Source organism: Diceros bicornis, chromosome 2 (genome assembly GCF_020826845.1).
Source record: "Diceros bicornis minor isolate mBicDic1 chromosome 2, mDicBic1.mat.cur, whole genome shotgun sequence".
Lineage (NCBI taxonomy): Eukaryota > Metazoa > Chordata > Mammalia > Perissodactyla > Rhinocerotidae > Diceros > Diceros bicornis.
The window spans coordinates 89,640,512-89,652,640 of NC_080741.1; the positions used below are offsets into that span (position 1 = coordinate 89,640,512).

Consider the following 12,129-nt stretch of genomic DNA (forward strand, 5'->3'; position numbering starts at 1 on the left):
TTTGGAAGCGGTGAATTTTATACTATGTGAATTATCTGTCAACAAGAAAAATAATATTAAATCTCACTCCAAGAAAAAAAAAAATTAGGGCAGGGACTCAGGACCCAGGGCCGTGCATTCAGAGGACCTGAGCTTCTCTCGTGCCCGCTGGCCTGCACTCGCTGAAGAGAGGAATCCTAGTGCTACTCAAGGCAGATGAAGCCTCGCAGATGAAGGAAGAGACCTAGTTCTAACGCACACCCCTCCTCGGGGAGCCAGCGTTGCCACTCTCCACCATGCTGATCTCCCAGTGGAGAACCACGCACGGTTACCTGCGAGCAGAGCCTGGTCTGCTGCAAGGGGGGATGGGACAGAAAGCTGGGGGCCAGCAAACTGCACCGCAAAACTGCACGGCACTCACACGGCTGCTGCTGCCAACTCACCTTAAACCCGCCTCCAACTTCTCCAAGGACGTTTCCCACAGGCACCCTGGTGTTGTCAAAACGGACTTCACAAGCTGAAACACACAAGTGAAGGCGTCACCTGACAAACGTAAACCACTCTGCGCTTGACCAGCAGGCTCGAGATGCAATCCACTCATTCACTCCTCCATCCTACATCTACTGACAGGACAGCGTGGAAAGACAAGGTTCTGTCCACGTGGAGCCCGTGCTCTGGTCAGGAAGATAAACTATAAACAAGATGACAGGAGATTGTGGTGAGTGCTATGGAAGAAATGAATATGGCCTGCTGACAGGAATGGAGGTTGGAGGAGGGCAGATAATATTTTTACTAAGGGTTTACATCAGATTTCTCTAAGGTGAAGTCTGAAGGATGAGAAGGAGCCAGGGACGGAACCACAAAGCCAGACGGCACGGCATTTTCTAAGGCCCCTGTGCCAGATGGAAATATCGGTCCCACTGAACTCGACCTTAATGCAGCCACAGAGCTGCCCTGGCTCTGCGGGAGAAGCAGACTGCCGCCCTGCCCACTGGGTTTGACAGTGGGACTTGCTGTGGCCAGGGCCGCGTAGCCAGCCCAACATGAGCCGAGAGGCCTCGCCTGTGCTGATACGGCCTGGCCCAGCCCCTCAGGCTCTGGCCATCTGCTGTGAGGAGAACATGGCCCGGCGCAGTAACAAGCACACCCGGGCAGACCTGAACCCAAGCCCCAGCCTGAAGCAGGCTGCCCCAGCACCCGTGGCCTGTGAGAGAATGAATGCCGAGTCCTGGGGAGGTTTCTCAGACAGGGTCACGGCAGGGAGGGGTGACAAGCAGACCTGAAAGTGAGGAAGCGCTCGGCGGGCTGGAGGAAGCCGAGGTCAGCGTGAAGGAGCAGCAGTCAGAATAAGCGTGGCGGGGGTGAGGGCAGAGGCGGGGAGGAACAGGGGCTTCTGCACAGTGTTTTCTGTAACAGTGAGTTTTTGCATGTTATGTTCTATAAACGTGGCGGCTCCCAGCAACGTACACCGGAGCAAAGGGAGGCCCGGGACAGAGAGGTCACGGCTCGAGCAGCCAAGCAGTAGCCAAGCCCAGTGTGGGCACCCAGGGTCTGCTGACCTTTCACTTGGCGATCACCACCGCGTTCAAACAGCCTGCTTGTGACATGCAGTGAACTCTCTGGGTCCTATGTATGGCTGTGAGACCAGGCCCTTCTGCTAACAGCTCTTGTTCCTTCACAGGCTGCTGGTATGGGCAGGACCCCGCCTCCCTCTCTGACCTCATCTTGTGCTACTCGACCCCCTCTCACAGGGCCACTGCACAGTCCCAGTGGGCACCACAGCCCAGACCTCAGTGTGGACAGTGCCCCCGCAATGGTGCGTGGCGACAGCCATGCTCCCTCCCCCGACCTCCGTCACCCTGGCCACCTTTCTCCACCAGCACGCCAAGCTCTATATCATATCACGGCCTTAGAGCACACTCCTTCCTCTGCTGGAACATTCTGAGTAGGTGCTCAATAGGCAGCACTAGTTGTGATGTAAACAGCAGTAACAGCAGCAGCGAGCATTGCTGTGCCTTCACGTTCACTACACGTCGTAACACTCCCTTCTCGTGTCACCTGCGCAGGTGCGTTCTGTTATCACCCCTTCCCCGCAGGTGAGGGAACTGAAGCACAGAGAGTGCACTAGCTTGTTCAAGGTGACACAGCTTCTAAGTGGCAGAGGCAGGTTAGAGCTCGGGACCCTCTGACCCCCGAGGCGGAGCAGATGTCGAGCAGATGAACACAGGGTCCCCGAAGCCGAGGTGGTAAACAGAAGTGGGTCCCCTGGAGCCAAGGGCGGCAGGCAGTCCCCTGCAGCACGGACACTCTATGATCTGAACTAGGAGACCCGAGGGGGAGTCTGGTGAGGACTCCATGGCAGCACTGGGTGGGTGGAGAGCCACTGACAGGACGCCAGCCTCAGTGAACCGAGGGCTGACCTGGGGGCCACAGGCGGGCAGGGCGGGTAGGGGGAGAGCAGGGGAAGGAGGAGGCCCTAGACAGGAAGGACGGGCTTTCCTGTAACGGAGCATTCACCTAGGACGGCCCACCGTCCTTCCTGCTGCCCACTACCGCCCTCCTCACAAGGCCGAGAGCTCCGTGACGCTGCAGGTATCTTACCTTGAATCACCAAAGCCCGACACATCATTGTGGCATTCTTAATCTGATTCTGCTAAAACGCTTCAGTGGAACCAAAACTACTTAAATCTCATTTGATCTTGATATTTGTATGGGGCTGAAGGGTCTCCCTCCCTCCCTCTTTCTCTCTTACACACACGTGTGCTACTTACTGTTGGAGCCACGGATGCCTAACTTGTCTTCAGGTTTCCCGTTAGTGACTCCACCGAAGTCTCTCTCTACTATGAATGCTGTAATTTTGTCTTTTACTGAGTTGTCGGAATCAACAACGCTGGTCTTTGCAAACACAGTAAAAATACTGGCCAGCCCTCCATTGGTGATCCAGACCTGAGGAAAGGAAGCAAAGGGGCTTTGAAGAAGACCAGACTATCACGGGCCACCTCTCAGCAACATCTTTGCACAAGACCCACCAGCTCCCTGTCAAACTTCAGGACAAAATGTAAAGCCCTTGGCTCTGGGGAAGCCAAGCCTGCATGAACAGAAGACAGGGGCTCAACCCAGTCACCCCAGAGCAAGGACTGTCCAAGAGACACAGGTGTGTGTGTCTGTGTGTGCGCGCGCGTGTAGAAGAGCAGCCAATGGAACTAAGACAGCTCAGGTCTAGCGCCAAACAACTGGGTTTCCTCAAGAAAGGGGGCGAGGGGTAGGAAGGAGGCAGAAAGGAGCAAGAAGGGGGGAGAATGAGGAGAGGGAGGGAAAGGGAGAAATAAACAGACATCTCAACAAACTGCAACCTACAGAACTTATTTGGATCTTGATTCACGGAAACTGTTTGAAAAATAAAAAGGTATGAGACAATCGGAAATTTGAACGAGAACTAGATAGTAAGAAATTACTATCCATTGCTTAAATGTAATGATGGTATTGCGACCTTGTTTTCCAATAGTCCCATCCTGTAGAGACACATGCTGAGATCGTGAGGATGCAATCCAGCAGTGGCGATGCTGACGAAGGAACAGGACTGGCTGTGAGCTAACACCTGCTGCACCTGGGCGACGGGTACGTGGAAGCTCATTACACTAAACTTTTATATGTGTTTCAAAACTTGCATAATAAAAAAATTTAAAAACAAACACACAGAGCAGCTCAGGAGGTAGCTGGTACTATGGAAGCATGTTGACACTGGAGCCAGAAGGCCTGGGCTCCAATCCTGGCTCTGCCACCGAGAAGACACAGGACGTTGGCAAGTCACTTAACCTCTCTGAGCCAGTTTCTTCCTCCAAAAAAGGAGAGCAGCATCCCCCCAACGGGTGGTCAGAGATGCCGTGTACACCCTTTGGGTCCCTGGTGCGTGGACAGTGGTCAGTGTGTGACGGGTGGGTCATGATGGAGACCCGACGAGGCCCTGGAGGCTGTGGCGCCGTACCTTGGAGCCATTGAGCACGTAGTGCCTTTTATCTTCACTTAACGTGGCCCGGGTCCGGATGGAGGCAGCATCACTCCCGCTGCGGGGACACAGAGATGTGGTTGAGGAGAGGAATGCTGGGAATAAAGAAGAATGGTTTAGAGGGCCCCACAATGGCCGCTTGTGGTAATTTAACTGTCGGCAAATTTTAAAAGAAAGGGCCAGATGATATAAATACATTCAGCTCTGCAGCCTTGAGATATCTGTCCCAGCTCCTCAACTCTGCCGCTGGGGCAGGAAGGCAGCCACAGACGGTCTGTGAACAAACAGGCATGCTCCAGAACAGCTTTATTTACAAAAACAGGTGGCGGGCTGGGTTCCACCGACACCCGCTTTATCACAGCCGGTAAAAAAGCAGCAGTGAAAACAACTTGGGCTTAGGTTTAAACATGGAAATGTATGCTCAAAACAGGCCCATCTGAGCTCCTGCGAGGAGGAGTTCAGGAGATCCCAGGTTCCCAAGTGTGGGGAAGCTGGATGGAGTTTGGTCCAAGAAACAGACTTGCCATCACAAGTCCTGAGTACTGCACCAGCCTTGTTATTATGTCCCAGCTGTGTGACTTCAGGGTGATCACACAATGTCACTGAACCTCAGTTCCTAATCTGTAAAATGAGCACAATACCAGCCACCCTACATACTCTGAAAGCTGCTTTGAAGCCTGAATGCATTATCATATGTAAGGTATCCTGCAGACTATGAAAAAATTATTTAATGGTGCCGTCAGGTGTGTTATCTCATTTGTGAGTCTCACTGGGGCAGAGAAATAAAGATAAGAGACCTGGCAAGAAAAACTGCTGAGTTGACTCGGGAAGATTTCAGGGAGGGAAGAAGTAAGTCACCACCTATTCAACAAAACCACAGCCCTTGTCCCAGTGCACCCTGGAAGGCCGCCCGCTGCTGTTACGTGACACCTCTCGCTGAGGGGCAGACCTGGCTGGCTCCGTCAGGCAGAAGGCGGCAATGTGCTCCCCAGATGCCAGTTTGGGCAGGTATTTGGCCTTCTGCTCCTCACTGCCGGCCAAGATGATGCCCTACACAAAACACACACAGGCTGATTTCAGCTGCGGGGAGAAGAGACCGTGTGAAATGTGCTGAACACAGCTCCTTCTGAAGAAACACCTACTTCATGCAAGAGGAAACGCCCTGAGCTCAGAGCCAACAGCCTCAGGTAACACATGGGAGCTGCTGGGGAGAATGGGGAGCCAGGCTGCCAGGGAGCGACCTCAAGTGCACCCTCCAGGGTGGCCCGAGCCCAGAGGATGAGCAGAGCTTTGGGGTCAGACTCAGAAATTTTCATCACAGCTCCATTTCCCGGATGGGTGGCCAGGGGCAAGGGACGTCCCTTCTCTGTGTCTCCATCTCGTCACCTCCACACGGGATAATCCTACCCACTGGAGGGGTGGTTTGGACGATAAAATGTGCAGATGCAGGAGTGCCGGAGCACATGTGACGTAGAGAAGGTGCGCAGTCAACGCCAGGCTGTCCCACCCTCCCCGTCAGTGCCGGTGGGGAGGGCCCCTCTGCGCTCAATGCCTGCCCTGAGCACGCGTGCGCCCAGGGCAGGGGGGCCAAGCATGCTGCCCAATCAGCTCCTTGACTTCTATGCTGAGCAAAAACAACCAAGTAACAGAATGGTCACCAAGAGCTGTGTGACCCTGGACCTGTCCCAAAGTGCTCCGGGCCCAGTGAGGTGAGGAAGGCATGGGCACAAACAGCAGGCAGGACATGCTCGGGCCCTGAGTGAGCAGCGCAAGAGCTCAAGTGCCGGCAGGCTCTGTGGGGGCGGGGCATCTGACCTGGTCTCGCAGGATGGGTCAAAGGTGACGTGGAGAGGAGGAGGATTCCCAGGGAAGCGACAATGTGATCAAAGGGTGGTGTGTGGGGACTGAGTGCGTATGCACGGCTGGAGAGAGGACGTGCGGGAGTGAGGCACTGCAGGGCAAGGCTGCGCGAGCAGGCCGGGCCCCTCCAAGACCCTGAGATAGCAAGCCCGTTCACTTCTTGGTAAAGTGAGCAAGCCTCCCGCCTCCATGCCACTGCGTGACTCCAGAAGACCTTCAGACAGCATCACACAGAAAACCCAGACATTTGACCTTGAGGCCGATAGCCTGGTGTCCTGCCAGGGTCACGGCGATCGACGCATCCAGGCTGATGATTTCCCCTAGCCGCGCATACATGGTGTTGGAGAGGCCCAGGCCACCTAAAGAAGAAACAGACCAGCTTGACTTACCGTCCAGCCCCAAATTCCTCCCAGGAAAGGCAAGTGTCTTTATGGATTTTTTCTGATGATAAAGTAACACCACATCACCATTAAAAAAAAAAATCACAATACTGAAAGGCACAAAGAAAACAAAAATTACCCATAAACTGATCACTCAGAAAGAGCATTTTTGTGTACATCCTTTCAGACTTTTTATAGGCATATAAACATATAATAGATATACACTTGTGATATAAAAATATAATCTTTAATAAAAAACATAAACCTATACATACATTAAGTCATTTAATATGTCCTGAAGATGTCCTGACACAGATATAGATCTATATAAACGTAACAGCTGTCCTGTGTCCCGTTCCCAGTATCTAGTGGACTCTAGGACAAGGTTTCTCCGCCTTGGCACTATTCACGTTTTGGGATGGATCATACTTTGTGATGGGGCACCATCCTGGGCACTGTAGGATGTTTAGCAGCATCCTTGGCCGCTACCCACTAAATGCCAGTAGTTCCCCCTCCCCCACAGTTCTGACAAGCAAAAATGTCTCTAAATATTGCCAAATGTCCCTTGGAGGGCAAAATCTCCCCAGTTGGGAATCACTATTCTAGGAACAAAAAGACAAAAAGATTAAAAAAAGCAAAACCTCCACTGAACTTGAGTATTTTGCATTTCATCTTCAACTTCCAGGGGTGGTTGGGTGGCCTTATGTGCATCTTACAAATGACAAACTGAGGCCTAAGGGCATGTGGCCGACAAGTGGCAGAGCTGCGCCCTCAACTCAGGGGTCTGGGCGCTGGCCCTGGAGCCACGACACAGCCCACCAGCAGAGGGCGCCATTCACACCAATGGAAGGGCGTCCCTGCAGGGGTGTGCAGTGGCCCTGCCTGGCCTGCATGGTGCCCTGCGCTCAGTGATGGTGCCAAGGGAAGGCCAGGGCTCTGCAGTCACCACCACCCACCTCTGTTTCAATCAAAACACTTTTACTCTTACTCGTTTCATACACGCAGCAAGTCAGTTTTGTTTGTTAAAAAAATTCTGCTGCTCTCCCCCCAAGAAAATATCACTAAAATCATGGCAGGACGGCAATCACATGGGGACAGATGAGAGGTGGCTGGAGACTGCTGGGGGGTTGAGGGGCAGGTTGGGCAGCCTGCAGGGCGCTAGGGGGGAATCCAGGCTCAGCTGGTGAAAAGGCCGCTGCTTTCCAGGATAGCAGTTTCCAGTCTGTAGACTGCTTCAGACTGGGAAAATTTCCCTACAACTTTTTGGGCATGAACATAAGGCTGCTGTTGCCTTAATTTCTCAAGGAAGGGTAAGAAGAAAAGCCAGAAAATGAAACGGCCCAAACCATTATCATCTGATTTTCATAACAGAGAGCAGGACATGAAACAGGAATAAGGGTGGAGAGCTGTGTAATGTCACAGCCCCCACACACACCCCATGCGTGCTGGCATAAAACACACGGAGATGCAAACAGACATACCCAAATTTTACACAGAAATTGTTTGGGGGGAAAATTAGGTACTTTTCATCAATCCAGAAGTAATTTCAAAATGATCCTGAAGGGGGAATACATGTTACTACTGACCTGGCTATTCCGAGCCCGTTTCCTCTGCTATTTCTGTTTTCTCCAAGCACTTATGTTTCTCAGCTGACGACAGACCGATCAGCACTCTCCGGCTCCAGCCCCACCTTCCTTCTACTCTAATATTCGAGGTGGCCCTCATGTTGTGGCAGACAACTCTCCTGTCGCTTGCCAACACCAACAAGTCTCGGATGTGTGGGAGGAGCTGGGTCTCCCCTACCTCACTGGGAGGCTGCAGTCTGTTATGAAGAAGAGCACAGGAGGCATAGCTCCCCTGCAGAGGTTTGTGCCGCCACGCTCCAGCACGAGGGGCGGCAGCACTGATTATTGCATGGATTCTGCAGAGAGAGGCTAATCCTCTTAAAAACTCGGAAATGTGGTGGGAGGTATTTCATAGGTCGACAAATAAGATACATCCTCTAATAGCTTAAAACACTGCAATAAACATATATGTAAACTAAGATTTAACCTGATTAAAATATGCCTCAGAATCAAGGAAATCAGGCGTCACACTAGTTTGTCCTAAATTTTCACATTTTGTCTCAGACTGGACCAGCTCTGGACTACATACGAGAGGGAACTTTTTCTACAGACATCGAGGGGTCCCCACCCTTGGCTGCGGGGAGGTGGCCTAACTTTAGTTTCTGGAGATAAACCAGGCAGGGAGACAGAACATCAGGAAAAGCTCCTGGCTTCTGGGACTGTCTCTGTAAAACCTAACTCATGACCTGGTCGGGAAAATGCCCAAAATATTAAACCTCCAAATGACCAGCTCACAGCCACGAAATACGCCTAGCCCTTAAATCACCACCTACAGCTCTCCCCCGAACCCCTGACTCGGAGCTGATCAAAGCTGGAAGTAGCCTCAGCAAAGGCTGAAGGGAGAGGGCTCAGAGAGCGGTGGTGCAGGGCGAAGGCTGCAGAGCCTAGAGCCACACTTTTACGTCAAAAGGACCTGAGAGTATAAATAACTGGTGTATGTGCACGTGCACACACACACGTGACTATGTCCTGTCCTCATGAACCAGTTTCTGTTCCTCACCCCCCCACACACTTCCTGCTTGTCCCCTTAATCCCACAGAATTGAGATGACCACCTCCAGATTAGGCAAAAGACAGACAAGCTGCAGTGATCAGCTAAGTCTAATAAGGCAGAGTTACACTGGGATTCTGGGGAGAGAGGCAAGGTCTTTCACTTGGGGCTAAAAATATACTAACAACGCTCCAAGCAATATACTAACAATGCTCCAAGAATTATGCGGACAAAGGGCCTGGCTCCAAGGTTCCCACTGGTGGAGTCTCCCGTCTCGATGTGCCTCGTGCCCTAGAGCCACGTGCCTTATTCCTCTGCGCCGGGATGAGCAGCCAGGCCTGGTGGTCTCCACCGCCTGAGCTCTCCCCACACGGTTATCCCTCCAGCACACAGCTCTTGGCTCTGGGGGAAATTCCTCTGCCAGAAGACCAAAGCGCGTCCCGGTGAAGATGACGCTGCAATCAGCCAATTCAGCTTTGAGGTTATACACTCCCTCCTCCACTGCCCACAGGGACCCAGAGAGCACAGCCGTCTCGCAGGGTCCTTATCCACTTCAGACAAAGAGCGCAGAACTCAATAGCTCTTCCTGCCTAAAAGCCCCTTAGCCAGTTCACACACGCTCACCAGCCAGCCACCCTGCCTTTAGCACACAATGGGTGTTTTCATTAATTCCAGTAGTTTTACAGGTCGATCTTAAACACCTTCAAAGACAACCCTTCCCGAACAGAACCCGTTTTTGGACAAACATGGAAGACTTTCTTAAGAGACAATCAGTGGGGTGGTGATTTCCCTTACTTACCATATTCTTCTGGGACTTGCATTCCAAAAAGCCCCAGGTTCTTCAACTTCTCTAAAGTGTCATGTGGAATTTTTCCCTCCTGGTCGATTTTTCGAGAGTCCACTGTCAAGAGGAACAAACTTGATTAAACAAAACATAAGCTACATTTATACAAATAAAAGTAAACAGTTGTTGTATAGGATACAATTCAAGTGTCAGAAACCTCAAAACTGGAAATTGTCTAGTCATGGTCATTCAGCATGTGCTCAATTTTACCTAATTAGCCTGGCAAGAGTTGTATTTTAAACAATTACCACTATCGGGCCGGCCCCATGGCTTAGCGGTTAAGTGCGCGCGCTCCACTACTGGCGGCCCGGGTTCGGATCCCGGGCGCGCACCGACGCACCACTTCTCCAGCCATGCTGAGGCCACATCCCACATGCAGCAACTAGAAGGATGTGCAACTATGACATACAACTATCTACTGGGGCTTTGGGGGCGGGGCAGGGAGTAAAGGAGGAGGATTGACAATAGATGTTAGCTTAGAGCCGGTCTTCCTCAGCAGAAAGAGGAGGCTTGGCATGGATGTTAGCTCAGGGCTGATCTTCCTCACAAAAAAAAAAAAAAAAAATTACCACTATCAGGTGATGTTCTGTTTCTTGCTCTGGGTACTATTCACACGGGTGTATTCATTGCCTAAAACTGCAGCAAATTATACATTTGTAAGATGTAAACTTTTCTGTAGGCATTTACTAAACTTGATTTTTTTGTGTGTGCGTGAGGAAGATAGGCCCTGAGCTAACATCTGCCAATCCTCCTCTTTTTCTGCTGAGGGAGATTGGCCCTGGGCTAACATCTGTGCCCATCTTCCCCCATTTTATATGGGATGCAGCCACAGCATGGCCTGACAAGCGGTGCTTTGGAGCACGCCCGAGATCTGAACCTGGGCTGCCAGTAGCGGAGGGCGTGCACTTAACCACTAGGCCATGGGGCTGGCCCCTTGATTTTTTTTTTTATTACCAGTACCTTCTAGAAAATTAGACAGTTAAGTATGCAACTCCCAGAGCTGTCCTAAAAATGTTAGGCTAGCTAGCCAACCTCCAGGCAACATCCATGCCGAGACCAACCTAGTGTCCAGAAACCACAGGTCTTTCCCCTTCGCCCACTATCGTGGCTCTGAGAACACTTTGGTCTGTTTAACACCAGTGCTCATATGCATTAGAGTAAAACTGAACAATCACTAGCATTAGGTCTTTAATTGCACACTTTTGCATGACTCAAGTTAGAGTGTTTTTTAAAATTCAAACAAATGGAACTTCATCACTACTATAAATTTTAAAAATCACCATAACCTAAACTTATACATTTTGACACACACAGGTCACTAATGAGAAATATGAATTCCTTAAATGGCGTCCAAACTCTTCATTTTTTACTTACTTTTACAACTTTACTTACATATATAATTAACATACAATAAACTGCACATATTTAAAGTATATAATTTGTTGAGTTCTGACATCTATTTGCCCATGAAACCCTCACCACAATCAACCAAAAACATTTCCTTTTCCACCAAAAGTTTCCCTGTATTCCTTTGTGATCAGTCCTCCCCGCCACCTCCATCCCTAGGCAACTACCAATTTCCCTTTTATCTATAGATCAGTTTCCATTTTTGCATTTTATATAAATGGAATCACATAGCACGTATTTTTTTGGTCTGGCTTCTTTCACTCAATATAATGATTTTGAGATTCACCCACGTTGCTGCATGTATAAATACTTCATTACTTTTTATTGTTCAATATTCTACTGTATGGGTGTAAAATCGTTTATCCATTCACCTCTCAATGGATAACTGGGTGGTTCCCGGTTATAGACCCTTAGAAATAAAGCTTCTATAAACATTCATATTCAAGTTTTTGTGTAGCTATGTTTTCATTTCTCTTGGGTCAATACTTTGGAATGGAATGATTGGGTTACGTGGTAGGGTATACTTAACTTTTAAGAAAATGTAAGGATCTGGGGTGACTTCTGCTTCTAGCCAAGATGGGGCAATCCAGCAAGACAGATTTATCTCCCTGCCTTAAAATACTACAAATACAGGGCACTGGGCACAGTAGTCAGAAGAATAACGTGTCACTAATAGAAAAGAATTAGCCCTAGACCCTGCATTCTCAACAGGAGCAATACCATGCCCGAGGGGGTAAAAACTGGTTCTGGGGGCAGGGAGAGGGGCAAAAAAATTTTTTTAGACAGAAAGACATACAATACACAAACAGATATATAGTATAAATGTGGCATTAAAATTTCATGGGGGGTGGGGAATAGGGAAAAAAGATGTCTAAGTCTAAAAAGGGTTTGAGGGGGGGCGAGGGCAATAATGAAAAAAAGGTTGAGAAACACTGCCCTATAGGCTACTCTGCTCCTGCCTAACCAAACTTAAAAGCAAGCCTTGAAAGGATCAAACTGTTCCCAAGTAACTTAACTGCTCTAGACCAAAGCTGGAGA

General features: G+C 50.1%; 1 protein-coding gene across 1 annotated transcript in view; it reads right to left on the minus strand.

The window, feature by feature from the left end:
* The window catches only part of ACAD9 (acyl-CoA dehydrogenase family member 9), a 39,942-nt gene that overhangs the window by 13,642 nt on the left and 14,171 nt on the right, over positions 1–12,129 (minus strand). The window contains exons 3-8 of the mRNA XM_058566375.1: positions 9,640–9,741; positions 6,098–6,204; positions 4,935–5,035; positions 3,965–4,043; positions 2,751–2,925; positions 423–496 (exon numbers count right to left, since the gene is read on the minus strand). Of these exons, the coding sequence (XP_058422358.1) occupies positions 423–496; positions 2,751–2,925; positions 3,965–4,043; positions 4,935–5,035; positions 6,098–6,204; positions 9,640–9,741 (638 nt within the window). The remainder of the gene's footprint in view (positions 1–422; positions 497–2,750; positions 2,926–3,964; positions 4,044–4,934; positions 5,036–6,097; positions 6,205–9,639; positions 9,742–12,129) is intronic.